The 22,776-nt window shown below is 52.6% G+C and overlaps 2 protein-coding genes across 4 annotated transcripts in view; one reads left to right on the plus strand and one right to left on the minus strand.

The window, feature by feature from the left end:
- Nucleotides 1-6,509, minus strand: part of SH3YL1 (SH3 and SYLF domain containing 1) — a 34,286-nt gene extending 27,777 nt beyond the window's left edge. The window contains exon 1 of the mRNA XM_044262140.1: nt 6,421-6,509. Coding sequence (XP_044118075.1) covers nt 6,421 — 1 coding nt within the window. The 5' untranslated portion in view covers nt 6,422-6,509. The remainder of the gene's footprint in view (nt 1-6,420) is intronic.
- A 589-nt stretch (nt 6,510-7,098) lies between these two features.
- ACP1 (acid phosphatase 1) lies at nt 7,099-22,334 on the plus strand. Of its 3 annotated transcripts, none has more exons than XM_044262141.1 (6): nt 7,104-7,214; nt 12,743-12,816; nt 13,066-13,179; nt 19,771-19,832; nt 21,847-21,952; nt 22,097-22,334. In XM_044262141.1, exons 1-6 carry the CDS (start codon nt 7,172-7,174, stop codon nt 22,172-22,174), a joined length of 477 nt encoding a protein of 158 aa, XP_044118076.1. In that variant the 5' UTR covers nt 7,104-7,171; the 3' UTR covers nt 22,175-22,334. The 3 variants fall into 3 exon arrangements, with proteins under 3 accessions (XP_044118077.1, XP_044118076.1, XP_044118078.1); XM_044262143.1 differs by lacking the exon at nt 13,066-13,179 and adding an exon at nt 12,905-13,018 and having other exon boundaries at nt 7,107-7,214; XM_044262142.1 differs by lacking the exons at nt 21,847-21,952; nt 22,097-22,334 and having other exon boundaries at nt 7,099-7,214; nt 12,905-13,179.
- The last annotated feature ends 442 nt before the right edge of the window (nt 22,335-22,776 follow it).

A 22,776-nucleotide genomic window follows, 5' to 3' on the forward strand; every position in this document is an offset into this window, starting at 1 on the left:
TTAACTTTGAACCTCAAGTAGCAACATGTTCTCCCAAATCACATCTGACTCCTCACAAGACTTGCATTACAAAGAAAATGGCTCAATCACTGTACTTCACTTTTTATCAACTAAAAAAACTGGTCATTGTTTTCTGTCTTGTTGTGGAAGTGTCTACATATAACCTCAAATATTGTTTCTCGGCTTGTTTACCCTAATATATGTACTATCCGGCCCTTTAAGGAAAACCATGGCTAACCTCTGGCCTCTTGAGATGTAACTCATTCGTCAAGACCAACTTAAAATGCTGCTTCTAAGTGAAACCATCCCGCACAGCCCTGGGATCGCGGAGCTGCTGCCGGGGATGAGTGCGGGGACGGGCCGTCTGAGCAGGGACGCGGCGGTGGGTCCACGAGGCAGCCTTCCGTCTCCTGCGGCCCCCGGGGCTGTCCTTCCCGGGGCTGCAGAGCTTCTCCACCGGGGCTTCCACCAACCGGGCAGTGACCCGTGGAGCCCAGGGACAAACCTGCCCCCGGGTCTGGTTTCTGGGTTCTCACAAGGACCCGGCAGCCACCATGGCTGCTGACACGGCCTTGATCCACCTGCAGGAAAGAGTGAAGAGCCAGGGGCCAGGCCTCCTCAGTCTCGCCAGGGTCCCCTTGTCCCCCGGCCCCCACCCTTTTCCTCCTGTTCACCAGCCTGGCCCAAAGGTGACCAGTTCTCGTACAGCTAACCCCAAGCCTCCTGCCTGGTTTCTTGGTTCCTCGTCCTGAACCCCTATGATCACTTCTCCACAGAAATGTTCCACTTAAGTAATAGCTCAGAGAATGGCACCCCATTGCTTACCTCCGAGTTTTCCCATCATCTTTAGTCTGCACCACAGCCTATATCCTTACGCTGTGGGTCAACCGCACGCACCTGTCTGCACCTGTATCTGTCACGTCTGCCAATCAGGGACTCCTGTCTGTCTGTATCTACGTATCCATCTGCCTCTCCGTCCCTCTCCTCCGTCTCCGTCCCTCTCCTCCGTCTGCCGATCATGGTCTTTCTTGTGCGTCTCCCCCGCCACAGGCAAGCACGTGGGTTAAGTACTCTGACGATCTCGCTGTCTGTGGCATCTCCAGCACACGCCATCATGACACACGGTAAAGCGGCCGACTGTTGGGAGCCAGAAGGCCTGGTCGAGGGCCCCACTAGCTTCGGGTTTGAACTGATGCAGGCCTAATCCTGCCGAGGGCCGGATCGCCAGGCAGATAAGCACGGCCTGATAGTCTCCGGCCTTTTCCTCCCATGCCCGTGTCTCTCTCAGAGAGCCCCTTGCTAATCGACCACAAACATCTCTCGGGCTTGCGGGCCGGAGCAGCCCTGAGGAGAATCATTCTGCACCTCGGACACTGGGGAACTTTAGGTGCGCACCACGATAGACGGTTTCCTCCCTGGGCTGATGTCTGTCCAAGGCCTTCACAGCGGAGCCACTGATACACACCCTGCCTACTGCAAAGGGAACGCCTTTTTGTCCCTAATTCTCTCCTATATACTTAGCTTCTCCAGACAGCTTCTCGTTTTCCATTAACCTATACCCTGTTTTCCTGTAGACCCCAGAATTAGTTACCAAAAAGCACATATTTGTGCTACCTCCCATGGCTTTCTGAGGGACATGATTACTCAAGAAGCAAGACCCTCCTATCCCTAACGCCAGCCTGTACCCATTATAGCTTAACTAGAATGACACGTGCTGAACAAAGAGAAATTGTCTGATGAGTGCTTGAGTCCTCTGATGTCCTTTGCATGAAGGTAACCCCCTGCCCCAAGTAAGCTGCCTACATAAGATGCTCACTGAGCGGCAATAAGCCGGAGATGCCTGACCACTGACCAAAACTCACTGTCTGGCCTCTCGTTCCTCTCGCCGACACTTCCCTTCCCTCGGGGCACCTGGACCTGCCGAGGCTGGACACCGACACCGGACACATGTGTTAACTGTATAAAGTATTTGTACAGCTTTTGGGAATTAAGAGGTCAAAACCCTGTGAGGACTAGATGGAGTTCATATACATACAAAATCCAATGGATTTAGAAAAAAAAAATGTGCTGATTAATAGAACATTTCTCTGCCTCTCAGATGTTATAATATTTCCCAGACCTCATGAGAGAGGAGGGCCAGAGGGAAGCAAGGGACAAGTTCATGGTGCAGTGCCTTCAAGTAGCCCTTCCCACATCCTCTAAAGAAAGGGAGGAAGAGAATGGGGAAGGAGGCCATGAGACCAGGACTGTAGCCCCTGCATGCCCAGGGCCAACAGGGCTCACCCCATGAAGCTCCTGCCGGCCCAGGAGGCATGGGAGGGCTGGCAGTCCTGCCCGCAGGAGGACACTGCACTGTCCTCTTGGCCAGGACTGTCAGAGCCTTGTGCATACAGCAAGGGGCAGCTCGGCAGGGTCCCCAGTGTCAGTAGCACTTGAGCATCCAGAGCAAATCTGAGTGGACAGTGCTAGCCCAGTCCTGGCGTTGGCCTGCAACATGACTTCCTCCAGGGAGAAGGCAGACACACAAATCGGACAGAAAACCAGGGCTCAAGACACGTTTTCATATTTTCAGCACTTGAGTTTATGATTCGAAGCTCACACACCCAACTATCTTCTCTTCCTACTTCCCTTGTGCTCCCAACTTTTTCTTTTCGCACCACTAAACTACAAGCCTCACGGACCAGAAGCAGGAGGTTGACTGATCTGTGCCCTGCGGCGCCTCGTGCATATGTCTGGGCGCCCACGACAACGTCCTGAACTGGATTAGCAAACTGGGTAAGAAATGTGTTCCTGCTCCTCCTGAAGGCCTCCGTCTCATTTCAGAACCAGCACAGGTCGCCTCTTTCACAGAAGCCATCTCTGGAATGGAGCAAGTGACCCAAGTGTGCAAATCAGAACAAATCTTGGGCCACAGCAGAGCTTCAAACCAAAGCTGACCCATCGGCATCCCACCAAAGGCTTGTGCGGAGCTGCTGGAATTCCTCTCTTCCAGGCATGTCCCTTTGGACTTGCTCCAAGACTTTGTCACCCCAAGGGGAGAGCCTGAGAGCACAGCCATGCAGAAGGGTCCTGCCCCAGAGCTGCGGAGAGAGTGGGGCTCTGCTGGCCCGGCTGGAGCCCAGGACTGGGGAACAGCTAAAGCCACAGCAGCGCGGGACTGCCCAGTCACTTGGCCCAGCACGGCTTCCCTTTCTGCTAAAGCCAATTTGGATCAGATTTTCTGACACAAGCAACTAAAACTTGGTAAATAGTACATAAATCTTATCCCCGAAGACTTTCTGCTGTGAACCCTATCAAGCAAGCAGAACTGAGCCAGTCAAGTAAGCAAATTCCACAGCTGAGAGCTGCAAACATCCTGCTGTGGAGAAAGGTCGCAGCCTTTTTTGTAAACACGGAAAGGGGGCTGTGGGACTTGGGAATTCAGATCTCGCCTGCAGGGCCTGCACACCACAGAGTGGGTCTCTAAGCCCTGTACACTGGGGGTTCAGCAGCCCGGTCACGGCCAGGATGCCTTCAGGTTCAGCTGGACTACACGAGACTCCTGATACTTTGTTTTAGCACAGACTTTATTAAATTGCTGATGAAGTCATACTGCCTGGCCATAGTTACTACAGTGAATTTCTCTGTCAGAGTCAACAAATAGCAGTAACAATTTAGACATGACCCTCCGTTCCTGTCCTCAGCATCGAATCATGGCCCACCCACTTCTCTCCTGCACCATAAGGGTACAGACAGCACCGTCTGCTCCAGAGGCATCACTCTGACCCTGAAGTTATGAAAATACAGGTCATTACTAAATAGGCCTTTCAACTTTTAAATCATAGTAAGCATCTGAACATTTATAAAAGTTTTGAGTCTCTGAATCCCAAGGTGAAGCCAATTCTCTAAGAATATCCAAGTTTCCTCCTGAGAGCGAATGGCTGCCAAACCTTGAGCTAAGAAACTTAGCGTGGCTCAGTGGGTTAAGCCGCTGCCTTCGGCTCAGGTCATGATCTCAGGGTCCTGGGATCGAGCCCCGCATCGGGCTCCCTGCTCAGCGGGGAGCCTGCTTCCTCCTTCTCTCTCTCTGCCTGCCTCTGCCTACTTGTGATCTCTCTCTGTCAAATAAATAAATAAAATCGTTTTAAAAAGTTTTTTTTCTTTAAAAAGTGATTAAAACAGGGTGCCTGGGTGGCTCAGTGGGTTAAAGCCTCTGCCTTCAGCTCAGGTCATGATCTCAGGGTCCTGGGATCGAGCCCCGCATCGAGCTCCCTGCTCGGCAGGGAGCCTGCTTCCCCCTCTCTCTGCCTGCCTCTCTGCCTACTGTGATCTCTGTCAAATAAATAAATAAAATCTTTTAAAAAAGTGATTAAAACATCTGAAAATGTCCTTAATAAGACAAATTTTATTTTAAATTAAGTTTCTAAAATACTGGGAAGAAAATTTTTACTTTGGAAACCTGAAAAGCTTGAAAGGAGCTTAAGCTGGGGACATGATTTACATGTTAATCATTGGCAATAAACTAGGGGCTGGGCTGCTGGGGCCAACTTGCCACCTGGGGAGAGAAACTGACCACAGTTAAGCACCCTGCACCCACTTCTCAAGGTCAGGGCTCCCCAGATTTTCCTTCATATCAAGTACCAACAATGCTATGAGAGAGACGCCTACAGAAAAACGTTCGAAGTTGAGAAATGGTTTTCCTAATGCCCATTAATTATTGACCAAAATATTAAGCCTTATAACTTACATGAAATAAAGGTTAATTCACTGAATTGATAAAACCCTAACCAAAATCAAAGGAACTAGATGCTGCTAAGGAAATACAGAGAATAATTAGATTAAACTTTAGTCAAAGGAAACGTCATACATCTACCTAATTTTCAAGAAGGCTCTGGCATATCACCCTTCGCTCAGAATCTTGTTACAACATTACCGCCCGGAGTGCCCCTGCCACTGCCCGACATAGGGACCCTGCTTCTCAAGCGGATTCTGAGCTTTCTGTGGCCTTGGTTAAACGACTTCCTTTGACTCAAGGGGACGGGACCGGTCAGTTCCAGAAATCAAATCCAGTCTCTCCGGTCACATCAGCAGCCTTCCTGGTCCTCACTTTAAAGTGTCCATACTTTTGGCCGTTTGAACCCCAAACATTAGTGCGCCCTGCGATTCTGTCCTCCCCCTTCCCCCCGACCCCAGGCCCCAGATGTGGGGCGGAGAGACGGAGCTTTCAGCGTGGAGACCCTGGATTTACACCCGCTTCATCTTCTCAAACTGAGGAGGCCCCTGGCTCACGGCCGGACCCCATGCACGTCTGACCCCCAGGTACCAGCAATGGGCTCTTCTGCCAAAACAGAACGTGTGCTTGGGTTTTAAATCGCACAGGACCGGGTCGTACCCTGACGCACTGGCCGACAAGGACGTCTGCGACCGACCAGCGTCCCCGGCGCGGTCGACTTCAGCGAACGCGGGCACCGGACGGCTCCGGACCCGCAGAGACGGACGCGCTTCCGAGTCTCGCACCAGACGAGGCCGAGGGTGAGGGTTTTCTCGGACGGAGCCTGTTCACACTCGCGAACCCCACAGCCGGTTCCCGTGGGGAAACAAGGCGGCCGGACAGGAGCCGCGGTCACCCCGGCTGCCCTCACGTCCCTCCGGCCCACAGGGACGGAGGCTCCAGGCCACCGGCTTCGTCTGGAGGGCGCAGACCTAACTGACCTCCGCGCTCATCGGGGGCCCCAGGCCACGACCACAGACCCGAGGACGAGAACGCAGGACACGCGTGTCCCGGAGGCAGAAGAAACCCCGGAAAGCCCGTCCCCTCCCGGCAGAACGTCCCGGGCCCGGACTCGCGGGCGGACTCGCGGACCCGGACTCGGGGGCGCAGGGCCGGTCCGAGTCCTCCTTCCCCTCGCAGCCCGGCGGCGGCTGGACGGCGCAGAAACGCGTGTGGAAACGAAGGGAAACGTCCGCGGCCGCAGGTGCGCCTCCTGTCCTGGCGGCCACCCCCGGCCCCGCGCGCCCGTCGCGCCGTCCAGCTTGGAGAAGGCGCCGCAGCCCCGACAGCCCCGCCGTCCCGGGCGCCGCGCTGCCACCCCGCCCGCCCCTTGTGCCCCCGGAGGCTGTCCACTCCCAGGGGTTCCCCCCAGTCTGGCCGGTCCCCGCCCGCGGTCCGGCGCGCCCGCCTCGCCGCGTCCCTCCCCGAAACCGACGGGGAAAGACGGTCTCGGACCTCGACGGTCACGAGCGAGAGTCAAGTCCGTGAGCCGCAGCGTCCGGGGCGGGGGCCGGTCACTCCAGTCCAGGGCGACCTGCGAGCGGACCCGCGTCCCAGACGCACCCCGGCCCCCGCCCTCCCGCGCCGACCGCCGGCCCCGCGGCCCGGCTCACGGGGAAGGGGCGACCCCAGTCCAGGGAGCCGCCGGCCTCGCCCACACCCGTACTCACTGGCGACCCCGAGCCGGTGCCCTCGGCGCCCCGACGCGCACAACCGCCGCCGACAGGAAGGGCTGCGCGCTGGGCCCGCCCCCCGGGGCAGGGCGGCGCGGGCGGGGCGCACCTGGGCAGGTGAGGGGGCGGGGGAGGCGACGCCGTCCGGCCCCGAGCGCGCGTCCCGGAACTGGGCACAGGCGGGCAGACGCCGCCCCGAGCGGACGGCGGCGGACGGCGGGCCGGGGGGACTCTCGGGGCGCCGGCGGGCTCCGCTCACGCCCGGCTCGCGGTGTGGGGCGACGGGGGACAGTCCTGACCCTCGGGCACCCGCCCGGGACCCCGCCCTCAGGCATGGGTCACCGGCCCCGCGCACCCCCACGGCGGGCTCCGGGCGCCCTCCCCCGCCCTCAGGCGACCCGAGTCCAACCCCCACTGGGCCCGCCCTCTTCCAGGTAACTCACGGCCCCGCCCCCTGTCCGACCCTCTCCTCGAAGACCCTCCCTCGCTCCAAGGCCCCTCCTCCCACCTCCGACCCTTTGCCCCGCCCCTACACCGCCCCTTTTCCCGGGGCGCCCCTTGGGTCCTCCTGAGGACCTCGGTCCCCCCAGCCTCAGTACTGCGCAGGCGCAAGGCCCGGACGCGCGCCCCGAGGAAGCGCGGAGGCCGTACTGCGCAGGCGCGCGGGGCGCGTCGCTGGAGGTGCGCATGCGTCGCGCAGGAAACGTGCCGACGCGCTCCGTGGGCGCCTGGGTGTGCGCGCGGGAAGATGGCTGAGCCGGTGCCCAAGTCGGTGCTGTTCGTGTGTCTGGGTGAGACCGCGCTGGCCCAGCCCCGCTCCGGCTTCCCCAGACGCTCGGGCCGGGTCCCATGGGTCTTGGGCTGCGCCGCTGGGCCAGGGACGGTGATCGGGAGGAGGCCTGGGACGCGGAAACCGGAGGGTGGGATGGAGCGTCCCGGCTCGTCCCGGCTCTCCCCGTCCCGCGCACCTGCCGGCGGCTCTCCGCGCGGGGCCGAGCCGGCGAGCTTCTCCCTCCCCTGCCCGTTTGCGGGCGGGGGTCCTCTCACCCGCTCGGCCCCGTCCGAGCCGGTGCCCCTCACCGGCGCAGTCCTGTGCGGGGGGTCCCCGTCACCCCAGCCCGCGGGGGTCCCCGTCACCCCAGCCTGCTCACCTCGCCGCCCTCAGCCGCGGCTCCGACCCCGCAAGCCGGGGTCCTGCGCACTGCACCCGCCGAGCACCCTGTTTCTCCCTCCTCGAGTGGACCAAGGCCGCGGGGCCGGCGCGTGCCCCCAGACCCATCGCAGCCCCGGTTCGCTGGCTCGTTTTCTCGATCCCCCCCTGCAGACGGCGTGAGCTCCGGCGGCCGGGACGGCGAGGAGTCTGGACCTCCTCCAGGGAGACCCGACTCTCCAGTGTCTGTGTCACGGGACGCGTGCCCGCCTTCCAAATTAGAACTCACTTTCCCTTCGGGTTCGGGATTCTTCCTTTGCCGTGGCGCCGCGGGGTTGTGTTTCTCAGTGTTCACGCCCTGTCTCCTTGACCTCCGGAGAGGAAGGTCTGGGTCATCAGTTGTCCAGTTCCTTAATGTCTTCTGATGAGGCTGCATTTCCCGTGCACCCAAGTGTCCCTTCCTTTCTGTGCTCGCCCCTTCGAGAAGAGGACGCGAGTCTGCCCATCTGTTTACGCTTCCTCTCCACTACCCGTGCCTGCCCGTGCCTTGTGATTTCTGTGTCCCAGCGGTTCTGGGGCTTAACGCACCTTTGTGTGGTTGTTTCTGGGAACCCGTATTGCGTTTTCCTTGGGAAGACTTTCCGTAAGGTTAGAGCCAAATATGCTTTTGCTTTTCCCAGATGCTCTGAGTGGAAGTAGTTTACCTATAACCCTTTGTGGACACCTTTCATTATATCAATTTCGTTATATTACTTGATAGCCTCTTGGGATCACACCTGGATTAGCCCTCTTGAGGGCCGTAACTGAGGCTTATTTTTCTGCATTTCCAGCTTGAAGACAATTTGTGACGACAAGTAGGTATTTGCAGAATTGACTTTTTGTCAGGGGAAAAAAGAAAAGGGCCACCTTGCTTCACTTTGGTAGTGGGCATCAATTGATTTTTAAGCTCTCCATTGAAGACTGACTCACAGGATCAACAGATTGGTTAAGTGGCTGTTCAGTTCATGTTGTGCGTCTGACGGGGTCCATTGCCTTGTTTATTTTACTTAGTGCTGTCGTTTATGCGAACATAACGCTCATGGTGGTTATTAGTGGGGATGTGTACCGTGTATAATGTGTATTTATCTTCCGTACAATTTTTTTCTTTTTAAGCAACTGCTGTATTACCAGGTACTCTCCTGAGTGCTAGGGATGGGTAGTGAGCAAAACAGGAGTTCCTGCCTCTGCACAGCTCACGATCTGTCACCTACAGCCAAGCCCTTGGTTACTCACTAAGCTGGTGTTGTGTCTTGAACAGTAGAGCAGGGGAGGGAGTGGGAGTGGAACGCACTTGTAAGTAGAGCGGTCAGGGATGGCCTTGCCTACAAGGTGACATTTGGGTAAAGACTTGAGAGTTGAGAAAGCAAGCCTCGGGTCTTTGGAAAAGTGTCCAGGACTCGGAAGAAAGCGGGTGAACGGTTTTGAAATGTGAGTGCTGATCCGGTTCATACGGGCAGAGAACCGCTATGGCCTGGCCTAGAGACCCAATAGCTTTTTCAGTCAGATCTTTCTTCGTACCTGAACTCGAAGGTAGTTTGAGTGACTGTTTTGTCGATGCCGCCATAAATACATAACTAGAAGTGTTCCGGTGCGTAGGGAAGCTCATTCCTTACGTAGAACTGAACACTCTGGGGCAGGCGCCTGTGAGCTCCTTATGTAAAGAACTAGAAAGTAAATATTTGGTGCTTTGCGAAAGCAGACCTAGACAAAACATAAACAATAACACGTGACTGTGTCCCGGTAGACTTCACGTGTGGACACTGCAGGTTGAATTCCGTGGGATTTTCTCATGTCACAAGATATCATTCTACTTGTAAGTTTTTTCAACTGTTTGAAAGGTAAGAATCATTTTTGCTTCTGTGGGCCGTACACAGAGGTGGTGAGCATGGACCATCGTTTTCAGATGCTGTTATAGGGCCCATCGAGGACATGTCTGGTGAGTCCCCATGAGGGCTTGGACTTCCTCGGAAGGAGATAAACCACTGGGGGATGAAGCCACTGAGCAGAGGTGGAGCACTTCGAAAGACGTGTTCAGCTGCTGTGTTGAGATTAGACTGAGCAGGGGTGAGGCCAGGGGTGAGGCCAGGGGTGCAGAGGAGTGTGTGCTGGGTCGGAGAGGGCACCACGGGTGGAAGTGCTGAGTGGTCCTATGTTGGGCAGGTTTGAGGGGTCCGTGAGTGCTGTTCTCATGATACCCTACAGACACAGAGAGCAATAAGAAGGGTGTATTTTTGAAATGAAAAAAAAAAATTATTCCTTCAAAGCATTTATTTGGGCTCTTTTCACACTGAAGTGTAGAGAGGAGTTTCCGATGTTTTCCTTTGGTAGGGCTAGTGGCAGGAAAGAACCGCTCTCCTCATTTTGGCAAGATCGTTGGAAGCGTCCATGGTTTTGTGCCGTAGAGATGCACTGACCTGTTGAAGGCACAGGTGTTTGTGTCACAGCCAGTGCGGTTGGACGTGGTAACCGTGAGTGCTGCCAGGTTACCTGATACTCGTTAACTGGTACTCATCGATGCTTCAGATGTGCTGCACCTTGTGGGGTAAGAGACACAGCCCCAGCCCTTGGAGAATTTCGTTTTTTCCCTTTGTGAGGCTCAGGTACTGAGTACATATCACGCTGCCTGATATGGAAGAAACAAACTGAGACTTAACAGATTGAGCTTTTTTCTAAAGAAATCTGAAGATGATTTTTAAGGTTTTAGAACTTTTCCAAAGGTGGAAACTGAATTACTGTGTTTTACTATGAGCTCTGTTTTTAAATAGTGCATTAATTTGGTGATACCAACTTTTTAAAACAAGAGATCAAGTTACAAGGAAGGAGGATTCTGGTAGTTCCGTAAGTAGTATCACTTCTCAGTTTTATAGTAATTTTTTTTCCGTCTCTACTTAAACATACATCTTGCTATAAATATAACTATCTGGGAAAAAATATTTATCTGAATGAATATGCCTTGACTTTAAGGCAGTAAGTAAACCTACTTTTGTTTTGTGGGGAAAGCTGTTATTTTGCAGTTAATAATTATTTTTAAAGGGATGAAACTAGTTTTATGAGATTGTAAGTGTTTATTCTGGAGTTTTAAGATTTTTTTTTTTTTTTGACAGAGAGAAATCACAAGTAGGCAGAGAGGCAGGCAGAGAGAGAGAGGAGGAAGCAGGCTCCCTGCTGAGCAGAGAGCCCAATGTGGGACTCGATCCCAGGACCCGGAGATCATGACCCGAGCCAAAGGCAGAGGCTCAACCCCCTGAGCCATCCAGGTGCCCCTATTCTGGAGTTTTAAAATAATAACCGTTGTCTTAAACTGAACAGAGTGGTTGCAGATAAAAGTATTCCCAGGGTGTATGGCGACAGATAAAAGAGTTACCCATCTGTTGGAGCCTTTCAGTAATTAACATAGCGGGGATGATAATAGTTATTTTAAAAACTAAACAGAAATTCAGAATGTGGTAGGAAGAAACTTTACAATACAAACGAGCTTATAGAGGACGTTGGGGATTAATTCCTGTCCGTTTTGTGGTTGAGTGGTTGATCGACTTCACTGCTGTGGAAACCACAGTCTCTGTGGGGAAGAAAAGTCCTTTATAGGTACATTATAAGGCCCGAGACTGACGTGGAAGCGGAAGAGTTGAGCAGTAGAGTGAGTGTTGCGTTCATGTAACAGCGCGTCAGTTGGGTCTTCAGCCCATTGGGAGATCCAGTTCCACATGCGTATCACAAGCCCGAAGATTCTAGCGTGAGTCAAGAGTGACCCGTGTCTTCTTACTCAGCTCCTGTCTGTTCCTGGCGTTATTTGTGTTGGCCTCTGTAGGCTGTCTCCACCTGTGATTCCAGGCTCTCCAGCCCTGCAGTGTCCCTACCTTATGGTCTCTGCAGACCTTGCCCGGTGCTGGGCTTCTGCGCCGTCCTGCCGAATGCTGGACATTCCCTTCCCACTCGGCCCTCTGAGTGCACGTTCTGGGCCCAGTTACGGTTCCCGGAACCCAGACCCAGCAGCGCACATTCGTCGCTTGTTCCTACAACCCCTTAGCTTAATGTCCAGCAAAATCCTCTCCCTAAGAGATCAAGTCCAGTCTTCCCTTTTTTTCTGATGAGGAATTTTCTCATTACCTTGTTTCTGCTTTTAGCACGATTCCTTAGGGTAATGGGAGTGTTTTGTTACTCCAGGAGGCCTGTACACAGTTCATGCGTGGAGGGTGAGGCAGGGTGGGGTCTGTGAGCCCCACGCTGGGGACAGGGGAGCTGGAGAGTTAATTCAGCTGCAGACCCATAATTCCCTCACTCACGCCTGCCTAAGGAAGCTCGGTGAACCCTTGGCACTGGGGCTCTGGGGAGCCTCCTGGATCGACAGTACCCTGAGTACTGTCCCTGCTGGATGACGAGGGTGACATGTGTCTGAGGACCAAAGAGCTTCAGGTTCAGAATGCTTGCAGAATCTGCCCTATCTGCTTTGAATCTCTTTGTTATGATAAAACTAGAATCCTAAGTCTAGCATTTTCCTGAGTTTTATATGTTCTTCTAGAGAATTATTGAATGTGTGGGGACGCACGGATCCGTAGCTAGCTGCTCCGAAGGTGAGCTAGGTGAGGGTGGTCCTGGGGATTCCCTGAACTTGTAGCTGATGTCGGAAGTTCTGGGCAGACTTGGTGACCTGGAGGGCAGCACCCTTAATACAGCCGGCCAACCACCCAACAGACTGCATCCTGAAATGTGTGTGTGTGTGTGTGTGTATTTTATGAAACAGTATTAATCCTTATGTATAACTTACTTGAAAATACATATTTTAACCCTGTTGTATTTCATTTTAAAATAGGCTCATTGCATCCCACTTCCTTGATTTCATGAGTTACTTCTGGGTCACTGAGAGCAACCTAAAAAACAGTGATTGCAGTTGTAATTGATTTTTTTACCTCTTGGTTTTTCATACTTTGAATGCATGGGCAGCGGGTGTCGAGTCATGGGGCGGGGGTTTGGTCAGCAGTTTCCGGAGGTCCTGCTGTGCACGCACTAGTGGGAAGCTGACCCGCTCCCCTTAGGGAGGTGCAGTTGCTGTGTGTCGCGTGGGTGACGTGGTTGCTGGAATCTGCCCTAGCGTCAGCCCTGATGCCCACTCTGCCTTCCCCTCTTTTCAAGGTAACATCTGTCGGTCGCCCATTGCGGAAGCAGTGTTCAGAAAACTTGTCACTGACCAAAAGCTTTCAGATCACGTAAGTACCATTCTCCATATTAAAGAGGCCAAGCCGACTGCCTTTGTGGCAGGAAATTGCGAAAAAAAATTCTTCTTTTCTCCTGCAGTGGAGGATAGACAGTGCAGCGACGTCCACGTACGAAATAGGAAACCCTCCCGATTACCGAGGGCAGAGTTGCATGAAGAAGCATGGCATCCCCATGAGTCACACTGCCCGGCAGGTACCGTGCGGGAACTTGAAGCTGCCCGTGTGTGTTCTGTGTTGCAGTGGGTCATTGACAGCGGCGCTGTTTCTGACTGGAACGCGGGCCGGTCACCAGATCCAAGAACTCTGAGCTGCCTCAGAAATCATGGCATTAACACGGCCCATAAGGCAAGACAGGTAGAAGAGATCTCATTTACTTTCTAATCCTAGAGTCCCCTAATTTGAGAACTCGTGAGCTTAACCACACTGACGTGCTAATGAGTGTTTATTGTGGGTCCATTGACGTAGCCACGGGTTCCCCATTTTGTTTCATTGCTGGTTTCACAGTTCTGAAAGGTGGGCATGATCTTGGAATTGACTTACTAAAATGCATTTATTTTTATTTTATCTATTTATTTTTTAAACAATACAAGAGAACAAATCTACACCTTTATTTATTTTCTTTTCATTAAGCTTAAATCCTTGGTGGTTCAGCCTCACACGGATTCTGGGCCAGTTTGATGGGAGCCACTGTTTCCTTGAACTCCGGTCACTTTTCCCCGATTACTGTGGCTTCGCTTGGCTTGCTGCCAGGAGTCACTGTGCTGTTGTTGGCCTTGTACACAGAAGCACATCTCTTGCCGTCTAGAATTCAGTTTCTTCTGGAGCATAGACACCTTCCGTTTTAAGAAGAGTTGTGTGCTCCCTCTAGTTCTGGAGACCCCACTTACCGCCAGCAAAAATGGCCTCGGACCACAGCCTTCCAGACACACTCGGCGTTTTAGGAGTGCGGCTCCCGGCAGGCCTCCCTAGGCCCCAGGAGGGCGGAAAGAGAAAGGCTAAAATGCGTTTATAGTCACATGGGTGATCCTGGTGAGAACCCTGCCTAGGACCTGGAGATCTGAGTCACAATCTTCTTTCATTTCTGTCTGTGGCTGGATCATTGAAGCCCTGGTAACTGGTCTGCTTATGGTGCAAGTTTGTTGCTAGAATAAGTGTGTTTCAGCTGTCGGGTGACGCAGGAGCCCAGGGTATCCTGGTCCCATTAGCGATGCACGTCCTGCAGGCTGGCAGTAGGACTTCTGGGCTGTGGGATTCTGACGTGCCGTGCAGAGGAACGTTGTGGGATGAGGCAGGTGCGCTGGGTCTGCTCCGTTCAGTGTGGAGGCCGCTAGTGGCTCCGCTGTACTGGCAGTGTGGCCCGTGGGGCGGAGGGACTGAAGTTACGTGTTAACTTACCTGAGTAGCCGCCTGGACCTGGTGAGCGCCCAGTGGGCGGCGTGGTTCCAAGATTCACACGCAGCGGCCGGGGGGAGCGTGAGGGTTGTGCCGCTGCAGCCTCCGTGGGACACCAGAGCTCAGGGCAGGCCCGCAGAGCGCCATTGCTCGGAGCGTGCCGCCAGTGCCGCTGCCTGCTCTGGCCCCTTCCGTCACCACGGGGACCGGCTGCTGAAGAGATGTGCCTCGTTTCTGACACAGGGTGCTCCGTGGGCCATCATGCGAGGAAGGCTACATTTATCACTCTCACGACTTTGTGGACACTCAGCTGGATGTTTACAAATCCGGCCGGGGCGCCCGGTAGCCCAGTTAAGCGTCCAGCTCTTGATTTCAGCTCAGGTCAAGATCTTAAGGCCATGAGATCGAGCCCCATGTCAGACTCCCCACTGAGCAGGTTCTGCTTCTCTCCCTCTTTCTCTTCTCTGCCTCTTCTCTCATTCGCTCACTCTCTAAAATAAATCTTCAAAAACAAATGTAGAAAGAGTTAGAGTTAGAAGTTAGAGTCTTTTCACTTCTTTTGTGTCCGGCCTCACAAAATATGCAGGTCTGAGGACCAAGCAAGGCCGCGGGTCGGTATCAGAAGCAACAGGCTGTGTCCAGGGATGAGAGGCCTTTACGCTGAGACGCCGCCGGCTGCCTTGGAAGTCAGTTGTCAGATACGTACCTGGTCCGAGGCACGGCTGGCGGCGTGCGAGCTACAGTGCAGGGTTAGTGTCCGCACGAGAACTTTGTGGAGGGGGGACAGAGACGGGTCGTCGTTACCTCTGACCCGGTCTTCACCGAAATCTCCCACTGCTCTGCCGCTGAGCGTTGTGCTTCTGTTTCTGACCGTCTCGGTCTTTGCCCTCCATTACCTTGTTAGGGAAGGGAGGGGTTGGTGACCCTGTTTTGCACATGGAGGAACAGTTCTGGAGGGAAAATGTATAAATTATCAAACGTCACCCAGCTTCAGAGGCATAAAACTGGGATTTGACCATAGGCTTGTTTGTTTGTTTTAATAAAAACATGTATAGGTGTGAGCCAGAAGTTCACAAAAGTGCCACAGAAACACTTCTGACGCGTTAACAGTGTCTCAGAAGCCAGTGACACACGCGCTGTTATGGGTTAGATAAATCGACTCTGGAATCTGTGAACTTCTCATTTCTGGCTGTCGGATGACTCTGTATGTTTACAAGTTAACTGCCTTGAGGCCACACCTGCTTCAACATCGAATCTTCATTGGACAGAATAGTTCACGTTTTGTAGGTCACGTGTCCTCGTCTCCAAGACCTGCACACCTCGTCCATTTCTACTTCCTCTGTCCTAGAGAACGCGAACTCATTCTCAGTAGTTCATGGTTTCAGATTTCCGTTAACACTTCCATGTCTTCTGTTTTTAGGATCAGATTGTTTTCTGTACAGAAGTACATAATTTGGGTAAAAATGAAATATTTTAAATACACATGTCTTTAGCTAGAAACTTCTCATTTTTAGAGATCAGTTGTAGTTGTTGGTTTTAGAATATTCCTACACAATCTGTTTCTTTCCCTTTTTCTTTTTCCCTGTTCGTTTTAAGAAAAATTTCTCGGTTTTTTGTTTTTTTTGTTTTTGTTTTTGTTTTTTTCAAAACACTGGTAAGGTGGGGTGCCCGGGTAGCTCAGTGGGTTAAGCCTCTGCCTTCAGCTCAGGTCATGATCTCAGGGTCCTGGGATCGAGCCCAGCATCGGGCTGTCTGCTTGCCAGAAGCCTTCTCTGCTGTCTCTTTGCCTGCCTCTCTGGCTACTTGTGATCTCTCTCTCTGTCAAATAAATAAATAAAATCTTTAAAAAAAACAAAACTGGTAGTATGTTTTGTAAATTATTATCATATTTTCTTAAAAGATTTTATTTATTTGACAGAGAGATCACACACAGGCAGAGAGAGAGGAGGAAGCAGGCTCCCTGCTGAGCAAGGACCCTGATGTGGGCTCAATCCCAGGACCCTGAGATCATGACCTGAGCTGAAGGCAGAGGCTTAACTAACCGAGCCCCCCAAGGACCCATGCAGGCTTTCTCTTTAGCAGTGGTCAGAATTTATAAGGGAACTATTCTGTTACATTTCTTAAAATTTCCTAATTTTAATTTTCCCAATACTACTTCACCCTGGGTTTAATAAACAAGATATGTTTAGGGTGCGTCAGGGGTTTTGGGTGTCTGATTGCAGCCAGTTAGTTCTGTGGAGACGTTCACTGTGTCACACCGTCCTTCTCGTCCACAAACCTTTGACACCTGCACGTGTCATCAGTGGGTTCTTGGGACCAGTCACACTCCTCCTCTCCAGAGGTCACTACTCACATTCTTTCTGCCTTGGAATCCTTGTGTGTGACTCTTTCTGTTGGTCTTTCTCTGAGAGTCTCCGTGGCCTCTCTTGGAGCCCCTGCTCTGAAGCTGCTCTCAGTACCTTGCTCCAGTCCGGCGCTGCGGGCCTCACCCGGTGGACACTGGGCTGCTGCTTGTTTGGGCTGAGAGCCGTGGCGGGTACACCTGTGTGCAGCTTGGCTGGACGCCCACCCGTGTCGCACCTGTCGGGCGTTGGCCTCATTAAACCAGTCAGAAATTTCCCTCTTTCTCTGTTCTCTTGAGAAGTTTCTTGATCACTGACAGTATTTCTGCTTGAACGGCTGTGCAGGGGTCATTGAATCCGTTGTTGCTGTTCCTTGAAATTGCCCTTATTTTCTCTGCTGTCTTTACGTTTTTCTTCTGGATTCTTTTTCTTGTCTTTTCCCAGCAGTTTTACTGTGGGAAGCCCAAGTATGCATCCTGAATTTGCACCCTGGTAGTTTCCATCGGTTTTGGAAAAGTCTGTGTTGTTTTCTTTTTGTATTTTCCTTCTCATTCTCTCTTCAGAGATTCAACTTCTCTGTAGTTTGGACATAAATCTCTGATGCTGTCTTCTCCATTTTCCCTCCTTTCCACCTGCTGGTCCCGGCTCTGTGGGGTGTCCATGGTGCTGGACTGTTCCCCCTCCTGGGCGGGGTCTTCCAGGACCCCTGCATGGAATCCCCCCGCAGCCCCGTGTGCCGTCAGCAGGGCTCCTCCTCCTCCCTCACGGGCTTGCTGCAGCCTCCCTGTGGCCTCTTCGCTTTGCCCTGAGTAGTTCCACAACTTGGCAGATGGTTTGAGAAGAAAGCTTGTGAGTGTCGGGCTCTGTCCTACCAGCCTTGATGTCCTGCTTCTCCGGCCTTTGGGGTTGCTACCTGGTCCCTGGAGCTTCTCTTTTCCAGCAGTGGCCCTGTGCCCAGGCTTCTGGAGCAGGCGCTTGGCCTTGGCACCGCTGACCCTGCATCTGTTGGTGCTCTGTTGTGGGGCTGTCCTGGGCCCGGTGCGATGTTTGGCGGCATCCCTTGTCTCTTCCCGCTGGGTGCGGAGCACCCCTTTGCTCCCCAGCATAGCAACCAGAGATGTCTCCAGACCTTGCCAACTGCCCCCTCTTTGAGAATCACTGCCCTCAAATTCTCCAAGTATCCAGGAGGTCAAAATTATTCGTGAGTAAAGGATCCATTCAAACTGTCAGGCTGACCAGTGGACTGGAACAGAGTAATAAAAGTTTACAGCTGTTTTTCTTTTCCTACTCTGTATTGCAAGTAACCTTTTTTTTTTTAAATATTTTTTTTAAAGATTTTATTTATCTGTTTGACAGAGAAAGATCACACGTAGGCAGAGAGGCAGGCAGAGAGAGAGGGGGAAGCAGGCTCCCTGCCGAGCCGACAGCCCGATGCGGGGCTCGATCCCAGGACTCTGGGATCATGACCTGAGCTAAAGGCAGAGGCTTTGACCCACTGAGCCTCCCAGGCGCCCCTCTCAATCATTTTAATATCTAAAGATCATGTATGGTTTTTATAGGTAGCTATCGGTTCTAAGGCTGTCTTTTCATCCGTAATTGCAGTAATTCTAAAATTAAAAGCGGTGTTAATCCTAGCACGTTTCTCATAAACTGGGGAAATAGCTTATAGTATTGTAATAGATGTTGAAATAAGCTAGTGCCTTGGGAGTGTTAACAAAATACAGTCCTCAGCACTTGGACGTGCTTCAGTAAGAACTCATGCAAGTGTATGTTAAGAGCCACAGTTAAATTTTTAACAGAACAATGAGTATAGTTATTATTTGTTTGCTATACTGATCATTACAAATAGTATCAGTACTCTGTTAAATTAAAAAATTTTTAAAGTACTCATTTAAAAAAAAGGGTTCCGGGGCGCCTGGGGGGCTCAGCTGTTAAGCCTGTGCTGTCAGCTCAGGTGATGATCTCAGGGTCCTGGGATCCAGCCCTGCATCAGGCTCTCTGCTCAGCAGGGAGCCTGCGTCCCCCTCTTCCACTCTCCCTGCTTGTGTTCCTTCTTTATTCCTTCTTTCCTTACATATTTAATTTCTTTATTTTTAAATTATTATTTATTTGACAGAGAGAGAGATCACAAGTAGGCAGAGCAGCAGAGAGAGAGAGAGGAAGGGAAACAGGCTCCCCACTGAGCAGAGAGCCCGATGCTGGGCTCGATCCCAGGACCCTGGGATCATGACCTGAGCTGAAGGCTGAGGCTTTAACCCACTGAGCCACCCAGGCATCCTGCTTGTGTTCCTTCTCTAGCTGCATCTCTGTCAGACAAATAAATAAGATCTTTAAAAAAAAAAAAAAGTTTCGATATCTTCTTTGTAGTTTCCTGGCACTCCTATATTTTAGATGATTTTTTAAGTGGGGAAGGTTATTACTGAAAATCACATTGTTAGAAATTATTTCTACCTTCATTATGTGGCCTGTCTGTGTTCCTTTCTTTCTAATTCTGCCAGTGTTTATGAAGGCAGAAATCATCAAGTAATTTCCCTACTTAACATTTTAGTGGGCTTATGTTGATGAACTGTGATGTCAACAAATTGACCGAATCAGTAAAAATACTGAGTGGCCTCCTCTTCCGTGTCGTGTTGAGACTGTGCGTGCTCAGGGGAGGGAAGAACCACGCGTCCAGGCCCTTGCCTGTTTCCTTCTCGGGGACTCTTCTGTGAACACCCTGCTTCCCATTTTCGTTTCCCGTCTCCCCCAGAGCTCTTCACATGGCTCTGCTGGGTGTTGCCTGCCCTGTGCTGGGGGGAGGCCTCCAGGGACAGTCACCCAGCTCTTTGGGGGTTTGTCACTGGGGCTAGGATGTTCCCTTCTTGCAGAATGAAAAATGGGGTAAAACAGTGAAGGGGGTTAAACGTGGGACAGTTTAGTATGTTAAGTGAATTAAACTTTGTTACTAAGAAATTGCGGGAGATTATAAACTTTGTGTTTACATATTATGCTGTTAGGCTTATTCCAAGGAACTTATTAATTAAAGTTCTTTGCAGTACAGTGTCACAAAATAGGTTAACTCTATTTTAACTTTAAAATACCCTTAATTATTTAACTTAAGTCAGTTGACAGGTTCAAATATAGCAAATTTTTTGTGTTTACTGCTTTGGAACCTCTAGGTTTGGTTGTTATAAATATAAACACTGTGTTTTTGACTTCTATTTAATTTTAGGTTACCAAGGAAGACTTTGCCACATTCGATTATATACTGTGTATGGATGAAAGCAATCTGAGGTAATCACATTTTTAAAGGGTATTTCTGATCAACTTCCGGTTCAGTAGTAGGCCCATTGTTTGTTGTCAAAATGACTTTTTTAGTATCTTGGAGTTTTAAAAGTCGTGATGGTCACAGCGTACAGAATTGTGCGTGTAGAGTAGTAAGAAACGAGCGGGCGGCTGAGCACGGTCTCCCAGCGGTAGACAGGCTTTCGGGGGCGGGGGAGCCCGGTGAGCCGGTGCAGCCCGGGGGCCGGCCGGGCGGGGAGCAGCTTCGTGGAAGCTGGGGTTGGATGTGCAGGAGAGCAACCCCGTGATTCCTGGGCCTGTGGTGTTCTGTTGTCTCGTGGGATCCTGTTACTGCTGCCCCCAGCCCCAAAAAGGAGGATGGGCGAAAAGGGAAGCTTTTGACGCTCTGGATTGTTGCTTGCGTTCATGGATATAAAAACAAACCCAAACAGGCCAGGCTCTTAGGTAACGGGCTGACTGTGCCGTGGCCCATATCAGGTGCTCTGCACACCAAAGCACTTAACGCTCGTTCTGCATCTTATCAGAGAGGCACGAGAGGTCACGTTACACGTGGAGCAGATTGGTGTGGCAGAATTTTAGCCTCGGCTTTGTGAGGCAGAGCCTGCGGTGCATCTCACTGTCATCTCGCGTGGGGACGTGCATTTGGGCGACAAGGAACTTGGTAGCATTTCTTGAGTGGCATTGTGTCCTGGCACAGTGCCAGGCGTGGGGACCCACGGATGAGGAATTGCTGTTCTGCCCACCCTTGACGTGTGCAGGCTGGCGTGGGCTCCTCGCGTTAGCCCGGACTTGCCCGACGGTGTGAGACCATGTGGTCGTGCCAGGAGCCAGCGAACGCGGTGTGTGCGCAGGTGTCGGGCTGTGGCGGGTGACACCCGAGATAGGAAGCGGTTCCGGTTGGAAGGCCGGGGCCCTGCGTGCCTTCGTCACACGGCCGTGTGTGGTCTGCCGCGCTGGGGAGCGGGACGGCTGCCTGCCCGCTGGCTCGTCGCGCGCTGCCGGCACAGAGGAGGCCCGGGACGTGCCCCGGTGTGACTGCAGGGATCTCACGGAACCGGTGCTAGTTCACAGGACTCCACGGCTTTATGAATAGAAACTGTTTCTGCTTTTAACTGCCTTTGTAGGCGTGTTCAGCTCCACTGCTGCTTTCATGAATCAGGAACGTCCCCAGATACATGCATTTTCTCTATTTATACTTATTTATTATATTTCTGTTCTTGTTTTTCAGTTGTTGGTTTGTCTCGTCCTCACTTTTCTCGTGTGCGGGGATTGTCAGCAGGGGCCTCTGTTAGCAAGGTGTTCAGGGCGGGAGGGCGTCCCGAGCAGGGTCTCCATGCAGAGCGGCTGGAGTCCACACGTCTGCCCCGGTGGCGGGGGGACGCGTCCTGGAGCTCGGAGGCCTGGCCAGCCTTCCCCGCGCACCAGCAGCGTCTGATGTGTCCGAGGTGCTCCGCGGAGGTTTGGCCGCCCAGGAGCTTGGCGCTCTCCTCACGGCCGAGCGAGTGCGAGGGAGGGGGTGGCGGGCAGGAGCTGTGCCCCCAGCTCGCTGGGGCAGAGGCTAGAGGGGTACGCGGTGGCACAGGGAGGCTTTCGCCAAATGCGGTGTCAGGACGCCTTGGGACGGGACTGGCAGCCCTCTGGGACTTACTGCACGTGGCTTTTGGAGTCCCGTTCTGCCACCTTTGTCTAATGTCTGGAATAGGAGCTTTCTGACGTCATCGTCTCCGTGCACATTTTGCAGGAGGGTAGAGAGTTCTGGTCTGACCGAGGGATGCGGATTGTGGGTAAAAGCATGAGAACATGCCACCGTTACAGACCCTCTCGCTGGTCTCGGAAACCTGTGGTGCGAGGGTCACGCAGGTCCGCAGGGGTTGGGTTTCCTTTGTAAATCAGGTCACTCTTGCCGGATTCTGATACGGCTGTTCCATAAAACCCTAGCAGATGTCCCTGTTTAACTTGAAACCATCGATCAGAAAACTAAGTTCATGTTTCAATTTTACAGAGACTTGAATAGAAAAAGTAATCAAATTAAAAACTGCAAAGCTAAAATTGAGCTACTTGGGAGCTATGATCCACAAAACCAACTCATTATTGAAGACCCCTATTATGTAAGTACACCTCTCCCCTCTGGTCCGGCGCCATGTGAGCGGCAGTGTGGGGACTTGCTGTGTGTCCTGCAGCGACAGATCCAGGTTCTCCTGAGGGCGTGGGGTTATGTGGGTTTTGTTCTTTCTTCTTCCCTGTGCTTTTAGGGGAATGAGTCCGACTTCGAGACTGTCTACCAGCAGTGTGTGAGGTGCTGCAAGGCCTTCCTGGAGAAGGCCCGCTAAGGCCCCACCCGCGCCCCCCTCGTGCCCCGCTGGGCCCCGCAGGCTCTCCTGTAAGGCTGCATGCCTCCTTCACTCGACCCTCAGCTGCTTACCTTAAGTCATTGTAGACGGAAATCAGTTACTGTGTTTGACAGACAAATAAATAAAAATGTTTCGTGCAGACGGTGTATGGGGTACGTGAAGTGTTCTCAGACCCGTTGAGCCTCCCACTTGGTCCCAGTTTCAGAAACGGTGGAGCAAACAGAATAGCACAGGCACCAGGGCATGAGGACCCCCCACGTCCCTCTGGCACACGAGCCCCAGCTCTTCCCTGAGGTGTGCGCCACCGATGGGGGCCGTGGCCTCCGCTGTCTGCTGTGTGCGCCGGCCAGCCCCGCAGCCGAGACTCGCCGGTGCGCACGGTTACGTGCGGCGGTCGCAGCGGTGGTCCGCGGCTTTCCTGCCCGCGGTCCGGCGCATCAGGATGCCAGCTTGAGTGCACTCGGACGTTTTTCCCCTAGAAGCGTCCGGCCAGAAAGAAGGAAGCCGTATGCTGGTCTGTCTTCCGTCAGTTCCAGGAACGTGTCTGCTTTTCAAGCTTGTGGAACCCAGATGCCAAATAT

The sequence above is a fragment of the Neovison vison genome, chromosome 8 (assembly GCF_020171115.1).
Source record: "Neovison vison isolate M4711 chromosome 8, ASM_NN_V1, whole genome shotgun sequence".
NCBI classification, from domain to species: Eukaryota; Metazoa; Chordata; class Mammalia; order Carnivora; family Mustelidae; genus Neogale; species Neogale vison.